The sequence below is a fragment of the Halyomorpha halys genome, unplaced genomic scaffold, assembly GCF_000696795.3.
Source record: "Halyomorpha halys isolate HHAL.00 unplaced genomic scaffold, Hhal_1.1 Scaffold1872.1, whole genome shotgun sequence".
Taxonomy (NCBI): Eukaryota; Metazoa; Arthropoda; class Insecta; order Hemiptera; family Pentatomidae; genus Halyomorpha; species Halyomorpha halys.
This window is the reverse complement of record NW_027115623.1, coordinates 74,239-91,313: the sequence shown is the minus strand read 5'-3', so window position 1 is coordinate 91,313 and position 17,075 is coordinate 74,239. Positions and strand designations below refer to the sequence as shown.

At 31.0% G+C, this 17,075-nt stretch overlaps 1 protein-coding gene across 6 annotated transcripts in view; it reads left to right on the top strand.

Moving 5' to 3' along the window:
* Window positions 1–906: 906 nt before the first annotated feature.
* Fem-1 (protein fem-1 homolog B) overlaps window positions 907–17,075 on the top strand; it is a 66,043-nt gene continuing 49,874 nt past the window's right edge. For 2 of the 6 annotated variants that reach the window (XM_014436337.3, XM_014436336.3), the window contains exon 1: window positions 908–1,335. In XM_014436337.3, the coding sequence (XP_014291823.1) occupies window positions 1,183–1,335 (153 nt within the window). In that variant the 5' untranslated portion in view covers window positions 908–1,182. Of the gene's footprint in view, window positions 1,336–3,792; window positions 3,852–8,111; window positions 8,209–17,075 lie in introns of all 6 variants that reach the window. The other 4 variants (XM_067052613.1, XM_014436339.3, XM_014436338.3 and 1 more) reach the window with 4 other exon arrangements.

Here is a 17,075-nt window from a genome sequence, read left to right as displayed (position 1 = left end):
ATATTAGCGACCATTCTCATCTTTGTCCTCTCGCACCATCCACTGACCTCTCCATTTACCGGTTGGCGTATCTTTTTTCTCCTTCTAAGAGCCGATTCAGCTTTTGTACGCCTCTTAGAAACTAATTTCCAATGGGCAGAACCAAGGAAAGAGCCGTGTGAACATCCCCTCTCCAGGCTTCCTTCGAATAAGTAGAAGCTATCTCTTATCCCCACTCTTCTGCCCTCAAGGTAACTTCTCATATGAATATATAAATTGCTAGGGGCCTCTTACCTTCAGAGTTGCTGTGGGACATTTGGCCACCACACGCTACCAAAGGTGCAAGAGTTCTCAAACAGAATTAACATTATGATTCTGTAATTTTTCGGCGATTTCCTAGTCTTGGGTTGACGTATAACAAATAATACTGCCGTGCATGGTATGGTATATCCAATGTAGATCAAAGACTTGTTAATTGGAGGTACTCCAGGATCTTTGCTCATCACATGAGGAAACAGACAGATCTGTATGATTTTGGGGGTTGATTGTGGTTGTCGTCCCGTTTTAAAGTACTCGGAAGTCGAAGATCTTCCACTCTCTTGGAAGTTTATTAAATATGAAGAAGACAAGACATATGTACATACTATTCATTGTGTCGTTAAAAACACTTTTTCAAAAACCCTACTCTATATATAGATAAATAAACTTTAATAACTTGATGATAACTGAACATCTATTTCGGATTTTCTAATTGTTCCCAGACCTTGTTCAATGTCTTTTAAGATTTTATGGAAGTAGTATTTAACCTTTGCCACGCCCCTCTTCGATTTAATTTTAACTTCAATTTTCTTTTCATATCATTACTCTTAGTTTCCCATAAGGTAATATATCTCTATGTCATCTAAGTCAATAATTGTACCTTCGTTGACGTCGTTAATTATTATTGATTTACCTGTTAAAAAAATATATTAGTTAAGTAATTTTAATACCTCAAGTTCTTCACTTTATTTTAATTTCATCAATAAGAACTATATTCGTCATCGTGAAGCTAGTCAATCGTTGTTATTTATCACAAGCAGTATGACTGGCATTTTATTTTAGCCTTAGTTGTTGCAAGATTACCCATAAGTCTGCTGTCTCATTTCAGCTGTTCTTTATTATAAAGTGTAGTGCGAAACACGTTCATTATTCAATGCTATAAACATGATATCTGATAAAATTATGGGATTACATCCAGTTAACCCTGCATTTGTGAAACAAATTGTTTTTTTTGCCTCAAGAGATGGAATGGGAAAAATTCTGTGCAATACATTAATTGAAAGACCACAGTCTGAAATGCCGGAGTTATTGGAGCAGGTATATTTTCTGAATGTCAAAAAATCAAATGTTTTGTTTTATTATTTGATTGGTGTTAATTTATGTGCCTTGTAAATTAATTGTATTTTCTTCAATCTTTCTATTGAATTACTCTTGTTCACACATATAAAGATAACTATTTGAACTCATTTAAGAAGTTCGTATCACCCTAAGTTTTCTTATTGATGGTGAGGAACATTTAGTGCTATTAAATATGCTTGTTTAATTTTGCTTTTATTCACGTTATTGTTCTTTATTTCATCTAATTTTCTTTCTTCTTTGATGGTTTGTTGTGTATTGGTATCAGCGAGGGTTGATATTTCTTGTTTATTATCAAACCTTTATTTAGTTTAGTTGCAATTTTGAAACAAATATTTTTCAGTTGTTATTGGTATACACCACCTTGTTGTTTTGTTTTTCATTTATTATTGAAAACCTTTAAACTCATCGCATGTCTTTTTTTTTTTTTTATTACTAAGAGATATTTTCTTGTATAAGAGGAGCTATTTTTATGTATACGCAATCTGTTTGTATGAATAGCTCTACATTTTCATTTGATGAACATGAGATAGGTCACTCTCCTTGGGTTAATGACCTTGTGCCCAAATTATTGAATTTGAAAAATAGTTTAATTTTAATTAGGTTTCGATACATATTATTATTTAGCGTAACACTCCTTTTTACTTGTTTTATTATTTTATTTCAGTCTAGTTTTTCTTTATCTACTGGTTGCAATGTTCTGAATTAAATGTATATTACCATCATTAGTTTTCAGTATATTTCTTGTGATCCCTTTTTGCTTCAGTTTGGTTTTTTAGGCATGATATGTCGTTAATATAATGGTTTCAACTATATTGGTGTTAGATATGTTACATCTTTGTTATAGTTTTTTGGGTGGTATTTATTGTTGCTTTTGTTATTATTTTTTTTGTATTTTAAATGTTAATTTTTCATTACAATGGTTTGTATTTATAGTTTTATTTTGTTTTAAATTGTTACAATGGCTCAATATCTGGTCCTGACTTATAATCTATTTTATTTTCTTAAAATAGATTGTTAGAAATTTGAATATGCTAATTAAATGTATCTTATGTGGAAAAATCCTGTAATTTGTGCTAGGACATAGCAGCTGCTGCAAATTTTGAGGGTTATAACCTTATGTTCATCACTCCACTTGCTGATGTTTGACGAAACATTGTATTTTATTACATCAGATTATGCATGCTCCATAGTTGAATTGCCATTTTTAATTTATCATATTTGAAAATGTTTTCCTGGAATTAAGTGAATTATGCAGACAATTTTGTTATTAATAATAAAGTTTTTTCTTAACTCAATTATGCATATAACTTTTTTTCAGATAATTTAGTATCTTCAGGATTACTGCTTCTTAATCATTTAATTCCTATTATGAAATTAAAAATAAATTAATTGTTGTAACTATAGTATTGCCCATGTCATGTAGTGGTTAAAAATATTAATATAAAAAAAAGTTTGAAAACCAGTTTATCTTATATCTTTTGAAGTATATATTAACAATAGCATATGCATTTTTCTGTTTTCAATTGCTTACATGTACAATTGAATTTCAGCAAGGAAAAAAGTATTTGAAAGCATCATTGGTTTTGAATATTTTTTTTTTGTATTCTGTCAATATATCTGGGTTTTTTTCACCTATTAAAAAAATCTTTTACATATTTAACATACCTAATAAGTGAAATATATCATTGTTTATATTGGTCGTCACATCTTCTAATGTCTTGAATTGTAGTGTGAATCAATAATAAATAAGAATATGTGATATTTTAAAATAATTCAAAGTATATGAAAATAAGATTGGCCCCTTTTTTCCAGGAAAAAAAAATTTGAATATTGTTTTTATATTCTTAATTTTGTTAATAAAATCAAATATATACATACAGCTCATCTCGGTATACTTTTATTATTTACATATTTGTACTCTTGGTATGAATCTGTTTTAAATTATATTTAATGTTGAATACATGAATGGGAAAAAAGTGACTCTTGGTACTACTTGTATTACAATGGCTGGCTTGAGAAAAAATTAAAATTTTCTAAAGTACTGAAGAGACAAAAATTAAGTTAGTGTGCAATACGTTAATAAACATATTCGAGAATCAATCAAATGAAATAGGAAAAGTGAGATCAGAGAAGAGAAAATAGAAAGGAAAAATAGATAGCTAGAAGTAATTAATTAAAGGTAGAGGTACAACTACTATTTCTAAATCTGTTTGAGAAATTATTTTATTATTAGTAAATATCATTGAAACAAACTTATTTATATTTAGAAATTTCTCCAAGAACAGTAGAAAATTAGTTGTGGAAAAAAGGATTGCAAGGTAGAAATTAAGGAAATAATAAAACAAAACATTTATCTGAGAAAGAATATAATGAAAATGCTTGCATTTACTAAAATTAAAATTAACACTTTGACAGCAGGAGTGAGAACTAAAAGATTGAGCTGCTAGGATAGCATCCTTGAGAAGATAAAATAGGTAATAAGATAATTAGTCAGAGCCTTTTCTAGCCACTCGCTCAAAGCTCCCTTTTTCTTGACGATTTCTTTATTTATTTTCTTTGTTTTTGTTTTTTAAGTGTCATAATCTATTTTTATTCTTTATCATGTATTTTCAATAGATAAATAACTATCCCATGACTGATCATCCTAATCTTCAGGGTCACTGGAATGGAGAATGTGGTGGGGTTTTCTTAACATTGGTCTGAATAAGTGTTATTGTAACCAATTGTTTTTTCACTTGAAGTGTAGCAATTTGTAGGCTAGTCCTTCTTAGAACAGAGCTATTATATGTAATGAAATAAATGTTTTTAAGTACTATATTTTTTGGCCTGAAGAAAGGTACCGGAATGCTGTTTAAGCAATTTCCTGTTCAATTCGAACCTTATATGTCCACGTCCATATATATATATATATATATATATGAGTATGCACATAAAGGTATATATAAGTAAGAATGACTATACTAAATCACCGAAAAAACTACATTAAAATAATTATCTACTAAAAAATTGACTGCATCAGGAACGACATCCATATTTTTCTAAAGCCAAGTACAGTCTTTATCACTACTTCCTGTATACATGAGCTATTTTAAATTGAAATAAAACCGTTGAACGGCTGGTGGGAGGAGCCAGCTCCCCACTCCTCCGCGCTTGCTTCCGCTTCATTGTTGCCTACTGTTCACCCGTTTGTTCTGAACAGGTAGGTTGTCTTGACTAGGTTATCATTGTATCTTATCTTTGTATTTTTATTCTTATCATTGTATCACTTTGTATCTTTTTAGCCCTGATGAAGCCCTACAAAGTGGGGTGAAACGTCGGAAAATAAATAGTTGTAAACTATTTTTGTTTCTCCTTTGACCGCAACCCTGACCATTTTCCTATACATTAAGTACAGAATGATTAAGTTGGCTGAAAAACGGGTTAGGGTTGATCTATAGGTACATATTAAAGCTGATAAGGTTTTGACTGTTAAAAACAGTCAGAACCATGCATCTGACTCCAGCTTCAATTAACTGAAGTAATATCTAATCTAGCTGTTGAAAAAAAAAAATTATAAATTCTATAAAACACTACTTGAAGGTGTGGATATATTGCCACATAATTTATTAGCAAGTGCGGTTAAGATATCATATAAACTCATAGTCTAAAACTAGATGAAAACTTCTAGTTCTTGATAGATTTTGGAAACATTTAAGGAAAATACTAAATTTTGAAAGATTTTTTAAAAATTAAAAGAGATGAAGAGCCATAATTGCACATATGTTAAAAAAAAAAATTAGTTAATGAATGATGAGTTTGAAGCAAGCATTAATAAACAATAATAATTGGATTGAAATTTTACAAAACATGAAATTTATGTTTTAGAAAGTTAGGTGTTATAATTGTCTATTGCTAACCTAGTTCCGAAATTAGTTCAAATACTTTTTTCCCATCCTGTAAATTGCTTTTCAGTATTTTTGTAATCTAAAAGTGATTATTTTATTTTAAAATAACTAAAAAGAATTATTGTAATAATTTGAGTAATAAATTTATTTTAAAAAAATAATGAGTTGAAATATTTGTTTTCTGTGTTTCTACTGAATGATAATTGGGAAAAAAAAGTTGGAATAATAATATATTTTGTATCCAATGTTTATTTTAAGGTTAAATAAGTGTGTATGTTTCATTTTTCATAGTTCTTGTGAAATTTTTAGAATAATTCTATTTTCCATGAATAGATCAAATGCTACCCCGTTTTCAAGCTTTTTTCTTTTCTTATAATTATTATTACTTGGTTTAACACCCTGTCGATTTCCTTACTTCCTCTTTTAAAGTGTTCACTGTTAATGGTTTAAATAACTCATTCATGTGGCTAGAATGATGGGCCTTAGTTAAAGAAGTAGTAAATATAGTTTGACATTGAACATTTTTATTGATTTATTTTAAATAAATCAATATTTGGACAGTTGATGTCTCCAATGTTCATATATAGATGCTGTGTTCTGCCTATGAAAATAAAACAATAATTTACCAATTGGATAAATTTAAAAATTATATAAGATTTATTAATCTGGTCTGACTAATACAACTCCTCATTGTCAAAAAGCTGTTTTGGATGAATTTAGGATATATATACTGTTAGCGGGGAGTGAGAGGAGGGAGGAGCAGCAATTGACTGTTAGGATTTTTTTTTATATGCGCTCAGTTTATAATGCAAATCAATTTATTTTGAGTAGATAATATACACAATAGTTAATGAGTTTGATAATTTACCAGTCATGAATTAAGTTAAAAACGATTGCTATTCGTTGTTGTTATTTTATTTCTATTTTAGTAAATTTACTGCTTTGTCACATCTTCTAGATTCTTAACATTTTATAATCCAAGCCCAACAACAAACAATTTGTTTAGAACTTATTTATTACAATCCTTGTGATAAGATCCAAAAAATGCATTTTTAATGCCAACCTTTTTACTTTGCTTTAGTAAAACAAAATTTTTTTTTCCAACATCAGTGAAGTTGTGTTAATGAAAGTTGTAGTTATCAGTAAGCATGAACTTTCATCAAGTTAAGGAAAATTCTGGGGTTTCTGATATTAAAAAGATTAATTAACTTAATATGGAAAAAATGAGACAATGGAGTATTCTTAATATGGATTTTGTCTATTATTCTTATTTAATGACATTTTAATATTATTTTGATTAAAGTGTTTATGAAAAATCTTGTTTTAACACCTAAAAGTGTATTTTACGCAGCGTTATGACTTAATAATAATAGTATTATTGTCACCTAATTTATTTTTGATCAAATTCCTAACTTTCTTAAAGTCTCATATTTTTATTTTATGTGGCCTGTGTATCTTTATTTTTTAAAACTCCATATTGAATTTTATATTATAATGTAACTTTGAACATATTCAGAAAAAAATCTATGAAATCTATAAATAAATTTTCAATTAATGGAACTTAATTGGTTTAGGTGTTTCAATATTTGGTGAGTACTTAGTTAGATGTTTAGGTATTAAAGTCTTCTTTATTGTTTTCACTTGAGATTAGTTTAGTGTAGGACATTCATTGTATTATTTACCGATGAATTTTTGAAAAAAAAAAAATTATAATTTTTAACATATGTAAATAGTGAAATAGCTGGAAATAGATCAGCTACATTTTGAATGATAAAGGATTTTCTAAATAATTACACTTAAATGTATTACCTCTGTTCATAAAATATACTCACTGATATGTTTTTATATGAGGAGAAGATGATTGGGGGGGTCTGGTCATTAATGATATACAAATAAGTAAAATTTATTTTATTGGTGCTGACATTTCGTCCTGAATTTCAGGCCTTCATCAGGGCTGCAAAGAAAAGAAAAAAAACAAGATTACAACCTTAATTTAGAAATTTTTTAAAAGAAAAAGAAAATAATAAAAAACAAACTTGGAAGTATATATAACAATAAATTATGGATAGGAGATGATACTAATAGAAGATAAAATATGATATCGTAGACGTAACAAAAAAAGTAATTAAAAATCAGACAGTGCTCATATAGAGGTCTAAAATTCAGGTCAAAACATTGGCATAAATAAAATAGGTTTTACTTATTTGTGTATTATTGCTGACCACACTTTTTTATTGTATGCCAAGAAGGAATATTGATTTATTGAATATTTAACTTCCTTATTTAATATCTGTGTTCTGAAAATTCATAAAATTGCTGTTTTAGCTCATGCTAAATTTATAGTAGTTATTTGAAATTTAAAACTAAGCTTTCTATTGTGGTTATGAATAGTAAAAACAAAATTACATTAATGATAATTGTTATTTGCATATTTCAGTATAAGAATGATATAGTGGTTAAGATGCTAATTAGAATAACTTATATGTACAATAGTTCAACAAAATAAAAAGATATTTCTCAGTGTAATTCATCATTAGTGTTTGTTGTTTATTACTAATCAATTAACCAATCTTTTTATGAATACATCTTGATATGGAATAAAAGATCGTAGTCTAGAAATATTGACTGTTTCCTGAGTGCTTCACTCAAGTTCCAGATTAGTTTTTTTTTTTATTTATTTATTTTTCTTGCACTGTCTAAGCTTCTCTGATTTATTTTGTATTTGATTGCAAATTTATAGAAGCTTGTATTGTCTATTAGTGAAGTTCTTTTTTTTTTTTTTTTTTTTTTAATATTTCTTAACTTTTTGCATGCTAATTAAAATCTAAACAGTTTGTTTTTGCTGTGTAGATTGGATAATGTTAAAAAATTAACTTTTTAACACAAATATACCAAAAAGGACTTAAAATGGACAATGGTTACTACAAGGGATACAGCCGATTACCAAGTAAGAATAGTTTGGCTTCATAATGGCTTCTCATTGGGTTATGGTACTAATTTATCCATGAAAATTTAATAATTAAATCATATTTCAAGGATATTTATTTGATAATATACCATACCACCTATTTTTATATTTTTATTGTTAGTGACCATTGTTTTCAAAAGTTTGTATTTCACACTTTCTTACTTTAAAGTTTGTATTTCACACTTTCTTACTTTAAAGTTTGCTCTTCATAAATTACATCATAGATAATTTTTTAATTGTAATTTAATCATGAAATATATTTATTTTAAAATTTAGTATCTGGTTCATTAATGGTTTAGCACTTCTTAATGTGCTATTGATAAGTATATTTTATTGTTAAAATTATCTTTGAAGAGGCAACAAGTGCATTTTCCTAATATAGTTTTAAATCATTCACTGTCATCTTACCTGGGTCTTTTATATTTGTGATTCCTTCTTATATTGATGTTATTAGTTTTTGATAACAAATGAAGTTTTGCAATGCACAGGTAAAACATTACCTGTGTTTTCCATTTGTTTCCCCTTAATATCACCCTGGTGTAGAAGGATGGTATTCTTGGTAGACAGTGTGTATGTAGTTAGTATGCTTTTGTAATCTGTTAGGCTTGAACAGATTTCATGGATCAATATTGAGTTTCACCACTTGTATCATCTCTTTTGAAAATTAATTATGTTTGTTTCATTCTAGATATTATTAGCCTACAATAGTTAATTTATTATAATTATTAGCTGTTTATTTACTTAAAATTTTGTTTATAATATTTAAAGACTACCTTTCACTATATATTTATTATTGAAGAAAAGAAAAAAGTTACAATTGTGCGTCCTAATAGTTTTTATGAATTATTTATATAGTACTTGTATGGTTAGAACAGACTGGATGTTGAATTTGGAATTATAAATTTTACAGCTTTTCTTAATTTCAACTGTTAATATTCCTGAAATTATTGTTAAGTTGTACAATTTTTTTGTTAAGTTGTAATGTACAGAGTGTACAATATAAATTGGTCCGAATACTTTTCATCTCTAAATTGATCTAGAAAAAATTCCTGAGAAGAAGCTGTAGGTCTACTTCTATACCTTTACCAACCGCTATTGCTTGTTAATGTAACATAACACATTTAATATAGCTGACACACAGTAGGGGTATTCATGATCTATGTTAAAGCGTGTTAAATGGAAAAACTCGTGTTAAATCGAAAAAAATTGCCTTCTTTTGCCGTGGTAAAACGAAATAACATTTAACAGAGTTATTTAACAGACAGAGAGTCTGTTACTTGGTCAGTTAAATCGAGAATGACGTCACACAATAGACCAGTTGAGATCGCCGCCATATTAGTTGTGACTTTCAATACAGTTGTCAATTAGCTCATCTTCATTCTCTTCTTCACAAGTTTGAAGATCAATAAGGCACTCATAAGCTAAACTTTCACACAAATTCCACTTTTCACTCACTCTAGGCATGTTTTAATTAATTACTTAAATCAAAACTGAAGTAAACAATAACATGAGGGTCTGGAAGGAAGGTTATAAACATAAAGGCTTATATAACAAGTTGCTGAGGAAATCCGCTAGGGACTCTTATGCATTTAACGTTTAACATGACTTCAAATAGGGCTGCTCACAATCCTATAGTTATAACATTTAACATGGTAAAACATATAACATTTAACACAACATCATGAATACCCCTAGTGTAAACTTTGGGTTTACAGATATCACCTACTTTTTTAAGAAAAATTCGAAGATCCCCAAAATAAACTTATTCTGCTATATGCTGAATTGATGGATTTCCGTTATTTTAGATACTTTCATTCTTAATATAAATATTATTTTTCAGACACATCGTGAACTAGAATCTTTGAAAAATATAAATCATTTTAATGTATTTTTCATTGTCTTTCTATTATTTGAATGTTACCAAGCCTGTAGGTTTTGAATTAAGTATATCCGAGTGAAAGTGTTCCTAGAGAATGTTCTGTTATTGATCGGGCAGCATCAAATGGCATGTTCGATACTATGAGAGAACAATCCAAATGATAAATTATGTTATAGTTTATTATTATAATTTTTATTCAATGTTTCTATTGTTTAATTAATTTTTTTTTTTAATTCATGCAATCATTGTTCCTTTCAAATTACGGAAAAATTATTTCAGCTGCTTTTATGTAATTTTCAGAAAACTTATTTCTCTTACTGGCTTTGCATCATTTAATGGAAAGTTGATGACAAAATAAAATTATTAATCAAATCTTCAAGATTCCAGTTTATTAGGGGGTCAAAAAAGTAAAAATGATGATGAAAATACTTATTTCTTAAATGGCTTAAAAACTTTTTTGAAAAAAAAAAACATGATGATGCAGCCAGGTTCTAAAGAAATGTCAGCTGATACTGAAGAAAGGATTGAATAGTTTAATTTGTTTGTGATAATTCAGACAAATTTTGTCTTTAAAAAATTAATAATAAAATTGTTAATTTTTTTTTTATTGATTTAAATTTTATTAGTGCTATGTTGAATTAGTTTTAAATCTATAGAAGATAAAACATATTTTGAAAATTAGAGATAATATAAAAGTCTCTTTGATTTAAAAAAAAGTAACCGAAGTTGGCTCTTTATTTTTGGGAATTTGGCTTGTTTATTTTCCCTATTTGGACCTGGAATTATTAAGAGTAAAGCCTACAATTTAAGTGTTTTACAAGCCTAGGTTAAACAGGCTAAGTAAAGTTTGACTCACCCATTATGACCTGAAAACATTAAACTTTCCAACTACAGAACTGTAACTTTTGGAACAGTTCTAAACTTTAATGGTTCTAGCACATCTCTACTTGTAGTATGAAAGTTGAATAGCAATAGTACTTAATAAAACTATAACTTTTTCTTCTGGCATTTTTTGATGAAATTATCCTTTTGCTGAGAACAATTTTCTTACAATTTATATCGTAAGCTCTGTACTTGCTTAGATAATAAATGATTTAGATTACTTTAATTAAATGAAAATTTTTAGATCAAATGATAATTCAAAAAATGTGATTACCAAAACTCCGATTTCCAATTTTAGCTAATTTTACAATGTTACTTGATTTAATTGATTTGGGATTTCAGAGGTAGGGAGGGTAGGGAAGAATTCCTTTCTCATTATTTTTGTGGCATGATGGGAGGGAGATTAATCCCCATGCTGGTACATCAACCAGTACTTGTTCTAAGTGAACATTAGCTGGATTCAAACCCGGTTCCTTGGAGTTTTTATCACAGTGCTTTACCAATGAGCTACCTACTTCCACTATGTGTAGTGCATAACTTTCGGTTATTAAGTCCCTATCAAATAGATTGTTAATTTTTTTTTAACTGTCAAATTTACTGTAATAATTCTGTTGCTGTTTTTATTAAAAAATTAATTTTATTCCATGTTATAGTAAAAACATTAGGTCAATTTTTAGGAAAATAATCAAGTTAAATATAACCTTTCTTATGTAAATTTATTTGAAAGTACCGTAAATGCTCATATTAATATTTTCCTTGTCAATACCCATGCAGGGTATTAATATACTAGGACCAATTATATTTTTTTAATAAAAACTTTCTTTTTCTACATTATTGTTGAGTGTAAAATAATCTGTGTAGTTTTTGTTTCATTAAAATATATTTCTTCATTACTTTAATGCTTATCTTTATATCTTATCTAACTATCTAAATTTCTGGCCTGTATGAAAGGTGTTAAGTCTCATTAAAATTTATGTTCTTTTCTTCATCTTGTTAGTTCCAAGCAATCTATTTGTTTTGTTTGAAATTTAATAGCCTCCAACTTAAGACAGGAAAGGTAGGTTATCGACCTATTCTAGCCAAAGTTGAAAAGTTGAGATTTATTACAAGGGTTCAACTCAAAATGAAAGTCAGGGCATGTTGACTAGGCAGCAGAATTCAAACTAGTACTGCTTCTGATACGAGAATACCAATTTTGGGCTCAATATACTTAGATTCCATGGCCTCTCTCTACTGTTTAGTTTTATTAATCTAAGAAATGATCAGAAAATCAAAATTTTAAGGTAAGTGTTAATAAATTTTTGAATTGAGTACTTAGTTTTTTTTAAAGTTTTTAAGTATAAAACTTTAAATTATTTACTCTACATTTTTTAAAAAAATCTTTATTTTCTTTTTTGGAAGAATATAGTTGGCTGTATGAAGTAGATTAGAGGAAGATAGTCCGGGTGGGGGTCAATAAAGGTTTCAATATAGATCTAGACACATAAATTGTAGGAGACTACTCATTAAAAATGGTTTTAATCAATCCCGGCTAACACCTCGTCGGGTGATGCTGTACGCACCCAGAAGGTATCGAGGACTGGGTCTGATCCACTGTTAATGGGAAGCTCCACTACAGCATTGGTCCATTGCCCAGCGACTGTCGAATATTCCAGATGCCCTATTCCAGTCTATATTCAGTTACAAAGCCGAAATCACGGTATGTGCTGATAGGCTTGGGGTGGATAAGGGCAACCAAAGTGTGAGAGCCCTACGACAGTCGTTGCATGAGGATGCTTTCGAAGAATGGGCCAGTTGCAGGTGGCAGGGTATTGGTGTTCGCCATTTCAAAGAGACCCCGAAAGCTAATAGATATGTATGTAAGAAGCACGTTCTCTCGGGGTCAGAATGGGTGAATGCCCTGAAACTTAATATCAACTATGCACCCCTGCGTGGAGTCCCAGGAGCCAGTGGACAGCAAGGAGAAGTTGGGTCTCTCTGTCGCAAATGCGGCTGAGAGTCAGAAACACCAGCTCATGTGCTGGGAAAATGCCCCAACAACTCCCTCCTTATAACACGCCGGCACCACAGGGTGAATGAAGAATTGATGAAGTTCCTTGAAAGAAAAGACTTCCCTTGCTTCGAGGAGATCTATTGTGTTGACACCGACGGATCCCTAAGATTTGCCGGTATTGTTGCATTTACAAAATTCGGAGGCACGGCTCTGGTCTTGGATCCGACGGTAAGATTTGAAAGTAATGACCTCGAATAGGAAGGTGGAGTGGAAAGGGAAAATATATGAAAAATCCGTCCCTTTCCTTAAGGAAAAATTCAGCGATACCTTCGGAGAGAGAGAGTTCACCGTGAGAGGCCTCTCGTTTGGATCTCGTGGAACATTACCAGATAGAACAAGGAGCTTCTTAGAAGGCCTAGGTGTTAGCATCGGGGATATTGCGATCTTAGCGGAAAATATTATTTTGGACTCCCTGGGGATCATACATCATCACCTGCATGGGAATTAGCTCGGAGATTATTCATTGTTTTATTTATTTATTTTAATATGTGGACCTGTCGATTTGTGTGTTTTAACTTATTTATTCATTAAATTATTTTATTTTATTAGTATTATTATTTTTTTTTAATACTTATTTATCCATTTAAGTGTTTCTTGTATCCGGCTTTTTATTATATTTTCCTTTGAATCTGTGTGTTAGTCTTGTTCTCGTAAAATGTATTTATTTGTTTGTTTTTTGGTAAACTGATCTACTGCTGTAACTATTATTAATGGTCTGATCTCACATTGCCGTTTAATAGTGAATTTGTTTAGTGGGTCATTGAAGAGGATCTAGGAGGGTGAATTTGTTGATGGGATGAATCAAAAATTGTGAAAAGGTGAAATTGAAGGAACAGAAAAGGGAAAGAAAAAAAGGAATGAATTGAAAAATTTGTATTTGGTGTATAGACTGAAATTGATTGTAAAAGGGAACTGTAGGGAAAAAACTGTTTTCTTTCTGTTTTATTTATATCATGTAATTTATATATGTCCGATCAAGGATTGATTAGTATGCTGTGTGATATAGCAACCTGATGTATTTGGGCAGCATAGATGAATAAAGTATCTCTCTCTCTCCTTTTTTTTTTTTTTTTTAATCCTTCTTTCCCCCCGCTGTACCTTAGGGCAACCCTATACCAGCGGTACGTTCCAAACTTCCTAACACTTTAATATTCAGTCAAGAAAGGACTCGGTCACCAAGCTTTCTGCACATCACAGGAAGCAAAGTTCCCAAGTGTTCAGGCCTGCACTCACGTTTTTCCAAATATCTCTGAACTTAAGTGAGGCATTGCTTAATCTTTATAACAATGGGGCACTAATTTTAACAACAATGCTAATGGGTTGCCTGCAACTGGAGAGCTGTTCCCACTAAACAGGGCTTCAGTAACTTCCTACCTACATTCAAGTGGGTCTGCTATGTATACATAGAATTGTCACATAGATATGATTCTTACATTTGCCAACATATTGTTAATTATACCAATCATTTGGTAATCATGCTTTTATTTGGAAAACCTTCTTTGCAAACTTTTTGGATGCGCCAAACATATCTGGAGTTGCCACGAGTTCTTCTAGAGACTTAGGCGGCCAATCAAGCAAGGAGAACTCACCTGCTAAAGCGAGTCTGACACAAGTGTACATAGGGCAGTCAAAAATAATATGTTTTACGTCTTCCACGGCTCCGCAGTTACAGTTAGGATCATCCCTTTTTTTGAAGAAGTGTAACTTTGAATTTATGTTGCCATGCCCTGTAAGAAGCTGCACCGCCCAGTGGTCTGTCTCAACCCATTCATTTTTGACCCTTTTTCTGACATCTGGTAGGAACTCATGAGTCAGTCTTCCAGTTGAACAGTTATCCCACCTCCTCTGCCATTCTGATAAGACAATGTCGTCGATTCTACTAGAAACTTCCTCGAATCTTCCGCTAGAGCTGACGAAACAACTTGACCCAACACGGGCCGGCAAGCCTTTCTTAATGTTGTACTTGGCGATGGCAATCTGGATTCGAAGGTATATTAGCAGTTGACCCGTAATTACTTGCAAGGCTGAAGTTGGCGCAGTCCTATAACCTCCAGTCACAAGTAATATAGCTCTCCTTTGTGCCTGCTCCAATAATTTAAGATGTGCGTAAGTGAGGGGGGTAAGAGACCAAAGACTCTCTCGTGAGAGAGAGAGAGAGAGAGAGAGAGAGAGAGAGAGAGAGAGATTTCTCCCTTACCATCCATTTAATCTCCATTATAGGTGAAGAGAAAATTTTAAAACTTAACAATTGTATATTAAAAATTTGTTCATCCCTTGAAATCCTTTTAAAAACATTCTCTGAACTCTAAATTTAATGCTATCCTCCTTACTTCTTTAAACACTAAAATTCACCCAAAGGGAGATGAAAACTGGGTCCACAATATTTCATGTCATTAGATCTGACAAAGGAAATTCGACTGTCATCATAGATAAAACTTATTACACTGACAAAATTCACTATCTCCTCTCTGATAGAACCACTTATGAACCTACCTCCTTCTTAGCCATGATAATCCATATGACATCCATAACTCTTTTGAACTCTATAACCTTTTATTATCTATCCATATCCCAGCCAACTTTATTTTAATTTCACTTGATGCTGAAATTCTTTTCACCAACATCGCCATTGACCAGGCACTCGTCCCCATTGACATATATTGTTGAGAAAAATTGGCACTCTCTAGAACCACACACCACCCTTAATCTCCCATCTTACTTTGAATCCCTTGAATTTTGCTGTAAGTCAGGATACCTCACCTTTAACAACCAGTTCTTTTATCAAACTGCTGGGCTTGCTATGGGAAACTCCCTTACTCTGGACATCTCTAACATAGTCCTTAATGATCTCCTAGATTCTGTCATTCCATAATTCCATTATTCATCCAAAGACATTATTTTTATTACAAAATACATCGATGACCTCTTTTTCATTATTAACCCTGACACAATTCCCGACATATCTTCATTCAACTCGTATCACGCTTGCCTTCGGTTCACTGTAGAACGTGAAATTGACCACTCTCTCCTGTTCCTGGACCTCTGTATTACAAGAAATCCCAATGGTTCCATATCCCCTGATAGGTACACCAAACCTACCTACTCTGGCCGTCTCCTAAATTTTTTCTCTTAACACCCCTATCATCAAAAAATCAACGTAGTCAAAAACCTTATCCACCGATCTTTCTCTCTGACCCTCAGTTCCGTCACACTAACAAACAACGCTTGATAACAATATTACTTACCAATAACATCCCACTTGAGGTCACACAGAAACTGTTAGACTCATACAATAATCCTACTACATCTTTACCTCGTTCACAAAATACTTCTCAACCTACCACTAGTTATGTTGTATAGATCTCTCCCTTATATCCCTATCCTCTCTGACAATATACAAAAATCACAACAGTCTACCATCCCCAACTTACATTTCGGTCTAAAATCCTATAACAAACTTTTCCACCTTTTAGCAACTTAAAAGACCCCATTAGCCTTCCATACTGCTCGAATATAGTGTACCATATCCCGTGTTCCATCCCTAATTGCAACTCAGCTTATATCGGCGAATTTAGGTACGTTGACTTTAGGTCATACTTTGACATAACCTCCATTCTTGCTATTGTCTCCAACCACCAAAAACGCTTAATAACTGAGGCTCTCTATATAAACCTCGAAGAAAAAACTGTCAACCACAAAAATTACAAAGATATCTCCCTACCTTATAGACACATATTAAACCACTTCAAACACACTTAGCACTGACTTTTTAGGCTATTCTACTTCCTTATTGCCCTATTCTCACTTCATTCCAGAACTATTGTGGACACCCAAAAATTGTTTATTTTTACTTTTTATTTTCCCATTTTCGTCAATGTCTTAAATGGTATCTATTTACTTTTATCTTCACCATATGACATCTAGATCCTATTTTATACTTATTCAATATGTTTATATATATATATTACTTTAATCGATGTATTTATATTATACGAACCCTTTTGTCTCTCTCTACACTGTATGTAATGTATA